The sequence below is a fragment of the Giraffa tippelskirchi genome, chromosome 13 (genome assembly GCF_054371585.1).
Source record: "Giraffa tippelskirchi isolate mGirTip1 chromosome 13, T2T-mGirTip1v1.2.pri, whole genome shotgun sequence".
Classification (NCBI taxonomy): Eukaryota; Metazoa; Chordata; class Mammalia; order Artiodactyla; family Giraffidae; genus Giraffa; species Giraffa tippelskirchi.
In genome coordinates this window covers 120821611-120837170 of record NC_137287.1, presented here as the reverse complement: position 1 = coordinate 120837170, position 15560 = coordinate 120821611, and the positions used below count along the sequence as shown (strand labels likewise).

The 15560-nt window shown below is 47.6% G+C and overlaps 1 protein-coding gene across 16 annotated transcripts in view; it reads left to right on the top strand.

Annotated features, from left to right (window-relative positions):
- ZFP64 (ZFP64 zinc finger protein) overlaps positions 1 to 15560 on the top strand; it is a 142563-nt gene that overhangs the window by 62008 nt on the left and 64995 nt on the right. For 5 of the 16 annotated variants that reach the window (XM_081557281.1, XM_081557288.1, XM_081557283.1 and 2 more), the window contains exons 1-2: positions 7414 to 7588; positions 10556 to 10795. In XM_081557281.1, the coding sequence (XP_081413407.1) occupies positions 7543 to 7588; positions 10556 to 10795 (286 nt within the window). In that variant the 5' untranslated portion in view covers positions 7414 to 7542. Of the gene's footprint in view, positions 1 to 7413; positions 7589 to 8561; positions 8650 to 10555; positions 10796 to 15560 lie in introns of those variants that run through there. The other 11 variants (XM_081557289.1, XM_081557291.1, XM_081557287.1 and 8 more) reach the window with 4 other exon arrangements.

Below are 15560 nucleotides of genomic sequence, written 5' to 3'. Positions count from 1 at the left end.
TTTTCTTTTCTTATATTATTGTGTTTTTTCTAAACTACTAACCAAGAACTTGTAATACTCCTATAATAAGAAATACATGTATAGGAAGAAAAAAGAAATAAAACAAGGATATTTTAAGACTCCCCCCCCCCCAAAAAAAAAACCACTGCAGTGACCTACATGTGTGGTAAAGAAAGTCTGGCTGAGCATAGTAGCAAGTGGTTAATACAGAGCTGGTGGAAACATATGTGAATTCATTCAGTAGCAAAAACCATACTGAGGTCCCATGTGCCAGGCCCTGTTCTAGGCTCCAGAGATGCAGGGTTAATGAAAGAAATCAGGCCCGTGCTCTCCAGGAGCTTACAGTCTGGAGAGGAGACAGCAACCAAGAACAAATAATAACAAAAACTAGGATTTGGACTTCCCTGATGGTCCAGTGGTTGAGAATCTGCTTACCAATGCAAGGTCACGGGTTTGATCCCTGGTCTGGGAAGATCCCACATGCTGCAGCGCAACTAAGTCCAGAGCCGCAACGATGGAAGCCCGTGGGCCTAGAGCCTGCGCTCCACGAGAGGAGAAGCCCCAGTGAGCAGCCGGCGCCACAACCAAGAGGAGCCCCACGCGCTGCAACTAGGAAAAGCCTGCGAGCAGCAAGAAAGACCCAGAACAACCAAAACTAAGTGATTTTTAAACATTTAAATATTAATTTCAGCTCAGTTCAGTTCAATTGCTCAGTTGTGTCCAACTCTTTGAAACCCCATGAACCGCAGCATGCCAGGCCTCCCTGTCCATCACCAACTCCCGGAGTTCACCCAAACTCATGTCCATTGAGTCAGCGATGCCATCCAGCCATCTCATCCTCTGTCGTCCCCTTCTCCTCCCTCCTCCAATCTTTCCCAGCATCAGGGTCTTTTTAAAAGAGTCAGTTATTTGCATCAGGTGGCCAAAGTATTGGAGTTTCAGCTTCAACATCAGTCCTTCCAGTGAACACCCAGGACAGATCTCCTTTAGGATGGACTGGTTGGATCTCCTTGCAGTCCCAGGGACTCTCAAGAGTCTTCTCCAACACCACAGTTCAAAAGCATCAATTCTTCAGTGCTTAGCTTTCTTGATAGTCCAACTCTCACATCCACACATGACTACTGGAAAAACCATAGCCTTGTCTAGAAGGACCTTTGTTGGCAAAGTAATGTCTCTGCTTTTTAATATGCTGTCTAGGTTTGTCATAGCCTTTCTTCCAAGGAATAAGCGTCTTTTAATTTCATGGCTGCGGTCACCATCTGAAGTGATTTTGGAGCCCCCCAAAATAAAGTCTGTCACTGTTTCCACTGTTTCACCATCTATTTGCCATGAAATGATGGGACTGGATGCCATGATCTGAGTTTTCTGAATGTTGAGTTTTAAGCCAACTTTTTCACTCTCTTCTTTCACTTTCATCAAGAAGCTCTTTAGTTCTTTTTCACTTTCTGCCATAAGGGTGGTGTCATCTTCATATCTGAGGGTTATTGATATTTCTCCCAGCAATCTTGATTCCAGCTTGTGCTTCCTTCAGCCCAGCGTTTCTCATGATGTACTCTGCATAGAAGTTAAATAAGCAGGGTGACAATATACACCCTTGATGTACTCCTTTTCCTATTTGGAACCAGTCTATTGTTCCACGTCCAGTTCTAACTGTTGCTTCCTGACCTGCATACAGGTTTCTCAAGAAGCAGGTCAGGTGGTCTGGTATTCTCATCTCTTTCAGGATTTTCCACAGCTTATTGTGATCCACACAGTCGAAGGCTTTGGCATAGTCAATAAAGCAGAAATAGATGTTTTTCTGGAACTCTCTTGCTTTTTTGATGATCCAGCGGATGTTGGCAATTTAATCGCTGGTTCCTCTGCCTTTTCTAAAACCAGCTTGAACATCTGGAAGTTCACAGTTCACGTATTGTTGAAGACTGGCTTGGAGAATTTTGAGCATTACTTTCCTAGCATGTGAGATGAGTGCAATTGTGCAATAGTTTGAGCATTCTTTGGCATTGCCTTTCTTTGGGATTGGAATGAAAACTGACCTTTTCCAGTCCCGTGGCCACTGCTGAGTTTTCCAAATTTGCTGGCATATTGAGTGCAGCACTTTCACAGCATCATCTTTTAGGATTTGAAATAGCGCAGCTATAATTCCGTCACCTCCACTAGCTTTGTTCATAGTGATGCTTCCTAAGACCCACTTGACTTCACATTCCAGGATGTCTGGCTCTAGGTGAGTGATCACACCATCGTGATTATCTAAGTCATGAAGATCTTTATTGTACAGTTCTTCTGTGTATTCTTGCCACCTCTTCTTAATGTGTTCTGCTTCTATTAGGTCCATACCATTTCTGTCCTTTATTGTGTCCATCTTTGCATGAAATGTTCCCTTGGTATCTCTAATTTTCTTGAAGAAATCTCTAGTCATTCCCATTCTACTGTTTTCCTCTATTTCTTTGCACTATTTATTGAGGAAGGTTTTCTCTCCTTGCTATTTTTTGGAACTCTGCATTCAAATGGGTATATCTTTCCTTTTCTCCTTTGCTTTTTGCTTCTCTTCTTTTCACAGCTATTTGTAAGGCCTCCTCAGACAGCCATTTTGCTTTTTTGCATTTCTTTTTCTTGGGGATGGTCTTGCTCCCTTTCTCCTATACAATGTCATGAACCTCCATCAGGCACTCTATCAGATCTAGTCCCTTTAATCTATTTCTCACTTCCACTGTATAATCGTTAGGGATTTGATTTAGGTCATACCTGAATGGTCTAGTGGTTTTCCCTACTTTTTTCAATTTAAGTCTGAATTTGGCAATAAGGAGTTCATGATCTGAGCCACAGTCAGCTTCCGGTCTTGTTTTTGCTGACTGTATAGAGCTTCTCCATCTTTGGCTGCAAAGAATATAATCAGTCTGATTTCGGTGTTGGCCATCTGGTGATGTCCATGTGTAGAGTCTTCTCTTGTGTTGTTGGAAGCGGGCGTTTGCTATGATCAGTGCGTTCTCTTGGCAAGACTATTAGCCTTTGCCCTGCTTCATTCTGTACTCCAAGGCCAAATTTGCCTGTTACCCCAGGTGTTTCTTGACTTCCTACTTTTGCATTCCGATCCCCTATAATGAAAAGGACATCTTTTGGGGGCGTTAGTTCTAGAAGGTCTTGTAGGTCTTTGCAGAACCGTTCAACTTCAGCTTCTTCAGCATTTCTGGTCGGGGCATAGACTTGGATTAGCGTGATATTGAATGGTTTGCCTTGGAAACGAACAGAGATCATTCTGTTGTCTTTGAGATTGCATCCAAGTACTGCATTTTGGACTCTTTTGTTGACTATGATGGCTACTCCATTTCTTCTAAGCGATTCTTGCCCACAGTAGGAGATATAATGGTCACCTGAGTTAAATTCACCCATTCCAGTCCATTTTAGTTCACTGATTCCTAAAATGTCGATGTTCACTCTTGCCATCTCCTGTTTGACCACTTCCAGTTTGCCTTGATTCGCGGACCTAACATTCCAGGTTCCTATGCAATATTGCTCTTTACAGCATCAGACCTTGCTTCCATCACCAGTCACATCCACAACTGGGTGTTTTTTTTGCTTTGGCTCAATCTCTTCATTCTTTCTGGAGTTATTTCTCCACTGATCTCCAGTAGCATATTAGGCACCTACCGACCTGGGGAGTTCATCTTTCAGTGTCCTATCTTTTTGCCTTTTCATACTGTTCATGGGGTTCTCAAGGCAAGAATACTGAAGTGGTTTGCCATCCTCTTCTCCAGTGGACCATGTTTTGTCAGAACTCTCCACCATGTCCCATCCGTCTTGGGTGGCCCTACATGGCATGACTCATAGCTCATTGAGTTAGACAAGGCTGTGGTCCATGTGATCAGATTGGTTAGTTTTCTGTGATTGTGGTTTTCAGTCTGTCTGCCCTCTGATGGAGAAGGATAAGAGGCTTATGGAAGCTTCCTGATGGGAGAGACTGACTGAGGGGGAAACAGCCTCTTGTTCTGATGGGGGGGGGGGGGCCCTGCTCAGTAAATCTTTAATCCAATTTTCTGTTGATGGGCAGGTCTGTGTTCCCTCCCTGTTATTTCCCTGAGGCCAAACTATGGTGGAGATAATGAAGATATTGGCAACCTCCTTCCAAAGCTCCCACGCACACACCACTGCACTCAGTGCCCCTGACCCTGCAGCAGGCCACCGCCGACTACGCCTCTGCCAGAGACTCCTGGACACTCACGGGCAAGTCTGGGTCAGTCTCTTGTGGGGTCACTGCTCCTTTCTCCTGGGTCCTGGAGCACAAGGTTTTGTTGTGCCCTCCAAGAGTCTGTTTCCCCCTCCTGTGTAAGTTCTGGCGGCTCTATGGTGGGGTTAATGGCGACCTCCTCCAAGAGGGCTTATGCCATACCCAGGTCTGCTGCACCCAGAGCCCCTGCCCCTGCGGCAGGCCACTGCTGACCCGTTCCTCTGCAGGAAACACTCAGACACAGTTCCGTCTCAGTCTCTGTGGGGTCCCTGGGTCCTGGTGGGCACAAGGTATGTTTGAGCCCTCCGAGCGTCTCTGGTGGGAATGGGGTTTGATTCTAAACGTGAATTCGCCCCTCCTACCATCTTGCTGGGGCTTCTCCTTTGCCCTTGGACGTGGGGTAAATATTTAAATTTTTTTAAACATTTGTTGCCCAGTCATGGTAATGTTGCCCTGGCAGTATTTTAAGAGCTTTGTATATATTGACTCCCAGGTGGCTCAGATGGTAAAGTGTCTGCCTTCAATGTGGGAGACCTGAACTCAATCCCTGGGTCAGGAAGATCCCCTGGAGAAGGAAATTGCAACTCACTCCAGTACTCTTTGCCTGGAAAATGCCATGGACGAAGGAGCCTGATAGGCTACAGTCCATGGCGTGGCAAACAGTCGGATACGACTGAACAACTTCACTTTCCCTTTCCTCTGAAAAGACCTTAGGGAAGTAGGTACCATTACTATTTCCAGATTATAGACAACTGAGGCACAAAGCAGTCGAGTCTCCCATGCAGGTCACCCAACTAGTTACAGCGAAACAGCTCCAGGGTTTACATCACCTTGGAATAGTCTGTGTTTGGGACAGGCAGATTTAAGCACTGATTCGTCAAGCCCCTAATTATATCGTAGTAAGAATTACCTGACGCACTTGTGAAATACATGCAGATTACCAGATCTTGCCTTAGGAAATTTGGGTGCAGTTGATCTGGATTGGAACTTTAGAATTTGTACCTTAGCAAGCTCCCTTGGTGTTTTTCCTCTTCCGACAAAAGTGAAAAATACTGCTCTCAACAAAAGGAACCTGCAGCAACAGAATTCTGTATGATGTTTACGTGTCTGGACTTGGGGAGCTGGGGTAACATTGACTGGGAAGAGGCATGAGGCTGGAAATGTTCATCCAGGTGGGGATTCATTTATCAAGCGTTAAAAAAAAATATATTGCCCTATGCTGCAGTGCCTTTCTGGATCATATTGACTAGGAGTAGGTGTAATGAAGGTGATGTGTAGAGTGTACCAAGCGGGGGGTAAATACTTCAGATAAGAGGCAGAAATGGTCTCCCCCACAAAGTGACCTTCCATTTGGCCCTGGATGACAGAAAGAAGCTAGTCCTGCAAAGACCAGGGGAGGGCAATCCAGGCAGAAGGAGGAGGAAATGCAGAGCTGGGCTTGTCTGAGCAGTGGCAGAGAGGTGGGTCTGGCTGATCTGAGCAACTGGAGGAGAGCGGTGAGACGTGCAGTGGGGCCCATTCGCATCCAGCGCGCTGTGTCCTAAGGCTCTAGCACCTGCCAGTTCCCCAAGCAGGAACTGCCCCCAACACAGCGGCCTCATTCAAATATTGCTTGCTCAGATAGCCCAAGGAAGCCACTATCACATCCTTGTTTCATGTCTTCTGGATCATATCACTCCCAAGAAATTACACTGCTGATTTGACTGTTTGGTGTGGACTGCATCGCTAGCCACCAGCCAAGTTCTATTAGAGCAAGAAGTAAATAGTCGGGATCACCCTTGTACCTCCAGGGGCTAGCACGCTGCCTGGCACATGGCAGACGCTTCTAAGTAAATTGCTGCTGAAGGAATGTGCAAACCCTCAGTGGACACCGCAGGATAATTCCATCAGTTATACTCGCCCTATTTACTGTGGGCCTACTATGTGCCGAGCACCAGGCCAAGTCACTGGGAATAGATGTATCAGTGAGGCAAAGAGGTTTTTATTAATTAATTCCAGGTTCTTGAGGATTTATTGAATGTAAGGGGCAAGGGAAAACAGGTAATAAACGAATCAATCTGTGTATCTGTCTGTAGAGATAGACAGATAGATAGATCTACAGATAGATGGATAGACTGATAGATACGGATAGAGATACTCCAGATTACCATGTTAGATTTGATAAATTCTAAGAAGATAAAGCAGACCAGGAAGTAACGGGGAGCCACTGGGTGCAGGAGGGACGGCAGGATGAGAACGGGGGGCGGGGGAGGCGGGTAGCCAAGAAGGGCGTCTCCATGCACGGAATTTGAAATCAAGACCCAAGGGCGTTAGGCAGGGTGGCAGGTGGATACAGAGGGAAGAGTAAGCACAAAAGCCTTGAGGCTGGAAAGAGCTTGGGGCTGACGCCTGAGGGAAGGAGGGAATAGCAGGTGAAGTCAGGCGAGCGCGGGGTCAGATCGCGGGGAGCAGCGCCCACCGGTATCAGGAAGTTCACCTTGTCACTTAGACGGCTGGTCCTCGGGCCTCACCCCGGACCCACCGAGTCAGGAACTCTGGGGTGGCCCCGCGGCATCCGTCCTAACAAGCTCTCCGGGTGGTCGTGATGCACAAAAGAGCTGGCGGACCCGGGGGGCCAGGGGTCTTGCCCCAGCGACCGATCCCAGTTGCCACCCAAGCACGTGAGCACGGTCCTCTTTATTCCACTACTGGGCAGGGGGCCCGCCCCGCGCTCTGCGGATGCGCTCAGCCGGTGTTTCCCTACCCCGCCCCGCGCCGCCCCAAGCCTGCGACCCCCACGCACCCACCCAACTGCTGCCCGGCTCGGTCCTCTTCTGCAAACCACGGGGGCGACCGGGCTGCCCGGACTCGGCGGGGACCAGACGCCCAGAGCGGCAGGTGCAAGGCGCCAGAGCCGGGGTGAAGGGGTGCCAAACGCGCCGGCCCAGCCCTCCGGGGTGCGGGCAGGGCGCCGGCTGCTGCAGCCCGGGGTGGTGGTGGGGCGCATCCCTCGCTGCCCGCGGCCGCCCCACCGCGTGTGCGCCGTCCGGACCCCGGGGGGACCCCGCGGCCCGGGGCGCCGGGATTGGCCGGCTGCTTCCCCCGGGAGCCGCGGCCGCGAAGCCAGGTTGGTGCGGCCGGGCCGGGCCAGCGCCCTCTAGGCAGCGGAAGTGGCGCTCGCTGTACATCCGTCCTCCCCGCCTCGCGGAGTTGGGAGAAGGAAGGCTGGGGGGGGGGTGGAAAAATAAAAGGCAAAGTCCCTGCACCATGTAGACCCGCGCGCCCCGCGCCCTGGCACCCAGGCCGCCCAGGGGCCCCCCGTCGCCCCCCAGTCTGCGGCCATGAACGCGAGCAGCGAGGGCGAGAGCTTCCCGGGCTCGGTGCAAAGTAAGTGGTTTTTCCGGGCGCAGTGCGCGCTCCGGGGCCCGGGCCCAAGCACGCCTGCGACGCAGCAGGCAGGCCCGGGGCCCCGAAATCGGGGTGACGGCCCGGAGCCGGCGTCTTGGGGACCGCGGCGGGCGCACCGGGCAGGAGGCGCCGGGGTGGGCCGGGGGTGGGCGCACCCGACCCGGCGCGAGGCGGGGGCGCTCGCCAGCCTCCAAAGAGCCCCCCGGGCAGGGAGCGGTGGGGGAAGGCTGGCGGCTCCGACCAACGCCCACCCTCTCGCGGCATTCCCCGCCCCCGGCGCAGCCTGGAGGTGGATTTGGGGTAACCGCGGCCACGCTGATGGGAAAACTTCTGTCTCGGTGGCCCCGAATCCTGAAAGTCTGGGGTTCGGAGGACTGCACGAGGTCTGGCTGGCAGGGCTTGCCGGCTTCCTGCAAAGCCTTGTCCACGTTCAAGGTGGAGATCTGAATGGGGAACGAGGCCGTGGGCGTTTTCTTTGCGTTTTGAGTTTGGGATTCATTTTCATTATGATGACAGCCTTTTTCAAGCCCGTGGTTTTGCCGGGCTCGTTGTTTCCCTAAGTGTGGACCAGGAGCTGAGCGCGAACCAGCCACCTGGGAGCTCCAGCGCTTATTTTTTAAAAAAAGGAAAAAAAAAAAAAAAGCTCTCTGGGCCCCACCTACCAGGTGGTGGGGCTGGGGTTGAGGGGAGGAAGATGGCCTTGCCCTGGGCGATTCGGAGGCGCAGGAAGTTTGAGAACCCCTGGCACTTGTTAGATGGTACTGTTAACGACTTGGAAGCCACTGGCTCCCAAACTTGTCTGTGTGTTCTTGCATAACTTGTGAAAAGCACAGATTTCCCTAAACCTCAGTCCCCATTCACCCTACCTCCATTAGGACTCTGTGTCTCCTAAGTAGGGCTCAGACGTGTCCGTGTTTAAACAACCCGCCCCAGCCCTTATTCTGATGCCCAGACAGGTTTGGAGAACTTTGCAAGGATAAAGAGGCTTCTCGGCGGCGCCAGTGGTAAAGAACCTGCCTCCCAATGCCGAAGAGTCACAGGTTCGATCCCTGACTTGGGAAGACACCCTGGAGAAGGGCTCGGCAACTCACTCCAGTGCTCTTGCCTGGAGAATCCCGAGGACAGAGGAGCCCGGCGGAGATAAAGGAATTCTTTTTGTTGATGATGCAAAAAAAAAAAAAAACAGACCCAGTGTTTTCTATTGGGTCTCAGTTCATTACAGATTTTCAGAGGGGATATTTTCATATTCAAATAGGACCCCTCAGTAATAACCCCATCAGGTGACATGCTGGGGACCCCTGTGCTGGCCTTTTACAAGCACCATCTCATTTAATTCTCGTAACCATCTTATGAAGCAGAAACTTCACCCCATCTCCTCCCGGATATGAGTCCTACCATTAAGGAATCTCAGTGATGCAGTCACTAGGTCTCTTGATTCCCTGTCTTCCTCTTAGCTTGGGCACCTCAGTAGCTACAGGAAGACAGTGTTGCAGAGAAGTGTCACGTCGTCCCATCCATTGATTTCAGCGTTTGCAAGATGGCTTATAAAACTACCATGCTCAGTGCAGAGTATCCTTTCTTAGCAAATCAACCAAATTGTATTTCTGCACAGAGATGTCTTGTCTTGGTTGTAATGGGACATTGGACATAATGCAAGTATTTTATAAATTTTTTAAAAAAATTATGAAGTAAGGATGCCAACTGTAATGCACAAAGGTAGTTTTCATACTGTTTAGACTCAGGGAAAATTGGGAATAATATATAAACCTTATAGTTAATGAGAAATTATGAGGCTTAGAAAATATGGAATAATGTGTTGTCATTAAATAATTATATATATATAAAGAAATTTTAGTGATAGAGCACAATGCTTATACAACAGTATATGGGAAAAAGATTAATTTACAATGCACTATGATATAAACAATTTTTACTTGAAAATGAATGGAAGAAAATATTTTGTAATGTTCATGGTAGCCATAGGTGGAAAGACTAATTTCCCTCATTGCTTCTTCTCTTCCAAATTTTCTGTTATAAACATGAATTTCCTTGTAATTAGGCAAAGAAAACTTTTTAAACAAAAATTCAGTTTGTCTTATTAGTTAGAAACTTAGTAATTGTATTCCTTTATTTAACAAACATTTATATAGCTGTTTCTAATATAGTGCCAGGACTGTGATAAGTGCTTTGCAAGTGTTAAAAATACAGTATTAATTCTTGATATTATTACTATAGTGAAATAATGTGTCTGTCAGGAATTAATTTTGCTTACAAGTAACAAAACTGAACTATACTGGCCTAATTAGAAGTCTGGAATTGATTGATTCTAGGGTTGATTTAGGGGATCAGTGAAGTAAACTCTTGTAGAGATCTTACTATGTACCTCATGTGACAATATGGCTGCAGAAGCACCTGGCATCACATCTGCATTCAAGGGTGAAGGGAGAGGTGAACGGTGCCAACCATGTCAGCTCCCTTTGTATCATGTTTTTCCCTGAAGCTCCTCCAGCACGGTGCTGGAGGGATTCCCAAATATGTCATGAACCAAAACTATTCAGGCTAGTGGTTCTCATGATGGGAGAGAGGGTTGGAATAGTGGAGGCACTGGTTTTCATAATGACTGAGAAGTACAATTACCTTTTACTTGAGATAGGAGATGGTCCTTTGAAGTGCAAGGTAGCCTTCTTGAAGTGCCGGGAAGAACCTTCTTGCATGAGATGCCACTAGTGCCCCCACAGGGAATAATCAGTAGCCTTACTTGGGTGGGCATGTTGCTGCTGGTGCAGAACTGGGGTTCTGTGTGCAAGAAGAGGGGAGTGGAAGAGACACTGGGCCAGCCACTAGCCACGTCTGCCGCCATGTCCGTTTTTCGTCCGTGGGTCTGGTCTGTGTTGTCACTCCGAGCTGTCTGAAGTTAACCTGTGACTCCCCCTTTGTCCCATGGAGTTCCAGGTGGTACAACAGTGCTGGTGGAGTTGACTCCCGACATCCACATCTGTGGCATCTGCAAGCAGCAGTTTAACAATTTGGACGCCTTTGTAGCTCACAAGCAGAGTGGCTGCCAGCTGACCGGCACGTCTGGGGCGGCGCCCAGCACAGTCCAGTTTGTGTCGGAGGAAACAGTGCCTGCCCCCCAGACTCAGACCACCACTCGAACCATCACCTCCGAGACCCAGACGATCACAGGTATGGTTGGGGGCTGGGGTGGTCACTTAGAGATGGCCTGGCTATGTCCCAGACGCCTCTATAGATCTTGTTAAAAATATAGACACCCAGGGCCCACCCCCTAGGGTTGCTGATTCATTATTTTTAACAAGCTCCATGGGGAAGCTAGCTGCCTGGCCAGATTTGGGAACTGCTAGGTTAAAACGTGAAGTGGTAGCAGTTATAAATTGTTGTCACGTGCTAAACAAAACTAACAGACAAAAACCAGGTTTTTAAAACAAAACCAAAAAAACAAAAAAACCTATATACTAAGAAAAAAATACTTGCAGGAAATGGTAAAAAAGGAAAAAGTGGTTATTGGGGGTGGTGGAAATATGTGTGTGATTCCTGAATTTGCATTATTTGTGTAAAGGACAAAAAAAATGTTTAAGAAATTTTTTAAATCTATAAACAAGTATTGATGACTCCCCTTTCCTATGCCGCCAACCAGAAAAACAGAAAAGTTCATCCTAGTTCTTGGTCGCATCCAAAAGAAACCGCAGATGGATCCAAAAGTTAAATGTGCACAGTGAAACCGTCAAAGTTGTAGAGTAAAAACTATACACGTGCAAAAGAAAGAAAGTGAAAGTGAAGTCACTCAGTCATGTCCGACTCTTTGAGACCCCATGAACTGTAGCCTACAAGGTTCCTCGTCCATGGGATTTTCCAGGCAAGAATACTGGAGTGGGTTGCCATTTCTTTCTCCAAGAGATCTTCCCGACCCAGGGATTGAACCCGGGTCTCCCGCATTGTAGGCAGACGTTTTACCGTTCGAGCCACCACAGAAGTCCACACACGCAGAGAGACCCAAACACTCACACACCCCTATGCTTATTCCTTTATAATCTGCCTTAAGGGACAAGACAGATAACTTTAAATATAGTAAGTCACCCATTTATGAGATAGTTGGTAGACAAACTATTGGATCCTATGGGAAAATAGAGAATGTATTTGTTAGCAAAAAGCATTCAAATTTTTAAATCAAAAAGTATATTTATTAATACTGTGCCTTCCAAAGAAGCCAGGTTATAGGATTGCTCCCCCAAAAGAAAAAGAATTGTTATGTAGTTGCAAATAAAGTTACCATTTTTCCAAAGTAAAAACAATGTATAAAAAAAGCCTAAAGATAACTGGAAAAAAAAAATGCAGCACATGTGACTAAGGCCTAATATCCTTCATATATTAAAAAAAAAAGAAAAAACTCCTAAAAAATCAATAAAAGGACTCAGTGGAAAAGTCAGCAAAGAGCAGCTGTTGATATTCAAGAGCCAGAAAATATACAAGGATGCGCCATTGCCTCGTCATCACTCAGTAATAAAAAAAATGCAAATCAAATGCTGCTTTCCTTTCTTTTCTAAAGATATCCATTCATATAAGCCAGGCAATTTTGTGATATCTTTCAAACTTTAATTCTTACGTTTAAAATCTTTCAAATTATAAAATGTACACGTTTACTCAGTATGTGCAGTTCTAGGTATTTACCCTATAAAACTTGACAAGTAAAAACGTACAGAGGTGTTTACTGATACACTGTAAAGAAAATGGAACCTTTGTAACGTATATGTCAGGAGGAGATTAGATGAAGAAATGCCACAGATGGATAATGAATAATAATCTAATAATTAATTAGATGAATAAATTCAGACAGTGGAATGTGACTTAGCTCTGAAAAGGAGAGCTAGATCTGTGTACCCACATAGAGTCTCAAGGTAAATATAAACAGGCATATATCAGCATGTGTATTATATTCAAGGAAAACTTCTAGAACAGGAATGAGGCAAGTAGTGTTAATGAGAGAAGTCAACTCTGCAGAAGGCATTAGGGGTTGGTAGGGACTCTGGTGAAACAGAGAAAGTTGTTCTTTGGATTCAATCAGTTAGATATTTGGGTTTTTCTGAGAAACTGAAAAATGTAAAATTTCCCAAATTTTAAAACTTTGTTAGGAAACTTCCCTGTCAGTTCAGTAGTTAAGACGGTGATTTCACTGCAGGGAGTACGGGTTTGATCCCCAGTCAGGGAACTAAGATCCCACATGCCAGGTGACGAGGGGAAAAAAAAAACTTTGTTGGTCAAACAAAATACATCTGTGAGCTTGATCGAGCCCATCAGCAACTTCTGACTTGTTTTCGATGTTCTGCACAGTTGATCTGGAGCTAAAATGTGGAGAGCCTCTGAAACAGGGGCACCAACTTTTACCTTATCAGTTGTACATTGATGCAGGCAAAGTTTGTGGTCGTTTTCTTAACGCATCCAAAATAATGTTTCTGCTGAAATTTGTTAAGCATTGAAATATAATTGATCACCTCACAAACTTTAATCAGGTTACCTTGAGGTCTTCCACTTTTTCCCGAGTTTCTCTTAATCTCATCTTAGAGGAAATCACCAAGCAAGTGTTCGACCCGAAACCCACCTTAGAGATGGGCCTGGTGCCACCTTCTCATTTTACAGCTGGACAAATGAAGCTGCAAGTGGAGATGAGAGATGGTCAGGGTCCCAGCACAGGTTCAAGACAGTCAAGGGACTTACGTCCCTTGGCCTTTGCCCTTGTGGTCTTCTCCCTGAAGATTTAGTGCCGGGTTCTCTGTTCTCAAAAACAAACTGCCAGTCACCCCATACACCGGTGTGAAGCCTGGGACCCGCAACCCCAGCACGGGGAGGCCCCAAGACCCTTCATTTGTGGCCATTGCATCTTTCTGGGCTCTGAGCCTTCACTGGTGCTGTTCCCTCTGCCTGAAATACCTTTCTCGCCTTTACCTGGCTGACACCAACTCACCCTCAAAACCTAAGGTTCAGGACCATCTGCCCACAGGACCTGGCTTCATCTCAGGACACTCCGCTCCCCTCTGAATCACAATAGCCATGATGATGTCCTTTCTGTTTTCCAAACGACCCACTTTTCCTTGAGCCTTTGTATGTGTTGCTGCCTCTGCCTTGAACTGACTTAATGCTGGTGCGTGTGTCAGAGCTGGGCTTAATTGCAATGCCTCAGAGAGCCCCCCTCTGAGACCACACACACATGGGCATTGTTCTCTCAGATCAGGTGCCCGTAATTAAATGATTGTTTGCAGAACAAACTTCAGGCCTGTCCCACTGCTGAACCGTAAGTGCCACGAGGTCAGGGGCTGCATTTGGACCTGCAGCATCAGATTCCCCGCCCTGGTTCTGTGTGGGGTGAATGCACAGGGGCCCACGTCTCACGCCCGTTGGTGAAGCTGACCCCACTCCACGTAACCGCCCCTTCCTCTGTCCTAGTTCTCGGCTCGGAGACCTTCACCAGCCTCCTGGCATCTCCACGGCCCTGCAGTCATTAACAGTAGCCGTGCCTCAGCTTTGCCGACAGCCCTGTACGCCTAGGCGCCCACTGCACGAGGGTTCCCCACTGCACAGAGCTCACTGGGGCGCCACGCACCAGAGACGGGCTGCTGAACCTTTATCCCAGTCTGCAACCCTGGGCTGTGGGCATGTCGCTCACTCGGTATTCCTCATCTGTAGAAAGGGGTATTAAAAAGGGTACCTGATACTAGTAGGTGCACTTCCCAGGTAGCTCAGGGGTAAAGAATCTGCCTGCCAGTGTAGGAGACACAGGTTCGATCCCTGGGTCAGGAAGATCCCCCGAAGAAGGAAATGGCCACCCACTCCAATATTCTTGCCTGGGAAATCCCATGGACAGAGGAGCCTGGTGGGCTACGCAAAGAGTTGGACGTGACTTAGTGAGTAGACAACAAACAAATACTATTAGGTTGTAGAATTAGGTGCCTAATATCATTGGGTTATTGTGAGACTCTTCAATAATCCAAATAAAGGACCTGGGACAGTCATTGGACTCAGTAAATGACTGCTTTTATTAACATGAAGGGCTTCCCTGGTGGCTCAGCTGGTAAAGAATCCACCTGCAATGTTGGAGACCTGGGTTTGATCCCTGGGTTGGGAAGGTCTCCTGGAGAAGGGAAAGGCTACCCACTCTAGTATTCTGGCCTGGAGAATTCCATGGACTGTATAGTCCATGGGGTTGCAAAGAGTTGGACACAACTGAGCGACTTTCACTTTCTTAACATCAAGATTAAAGCACCAGTGAGATTACAGGATGCTGAGTCTCAGCCTGACCCAGCTGCTTTCCCTGGGTGTGCCTGCATCTCTGTCCCCAAACAGGCAGTATCTTGTTTCCCCCATCCCTTTCTTTTTATTTTGGTGTGTTGGGTCCAGCTTCCCCAAAGTTTGAGCTTCAGTGTTGCAGCACCGGCAGTTTGGACCAGGGTCCCTGGGGATCTTGTTAAAGCTGCTAGCGCCAGGGCTGCATCTCTGAATCTGCCTGGCTGAGGGGCAGGCATCTGCATTTTTAATAAGCTCCCTGGGGGATTCCAGGCCTTGATCCAGTTGGAAAGATGCTCACCGCCCGGCCCTCCACTCTGGCAGATTCCTCTCGATACCTGCACCCAGACCTTGTCCAGGGATATTGGTCCCTCTTCAGTCCTGGATTAAACCAGACCCTTCCTCCTGCTCAGTCGCTTCAGTCTTTGCGACCCCAGGGACTGTAGCCCACCAGGCTACTCTGCCCATGGGATTTTCCAGGCAAGAATACTGGAGTGGGTTGCCATGTTGGATATAAAGTAAAATTTATTCTCTGCCTGCTAGCTTTGAAAGCTGCCTATCATTTGGCATTTGATTTGAGAACTTCTCTATAAAAGCAGTAAAATTAGATCTTGACGCTGATGAAATAAACTAGCATCCTACATGCATTTTTTAAGTT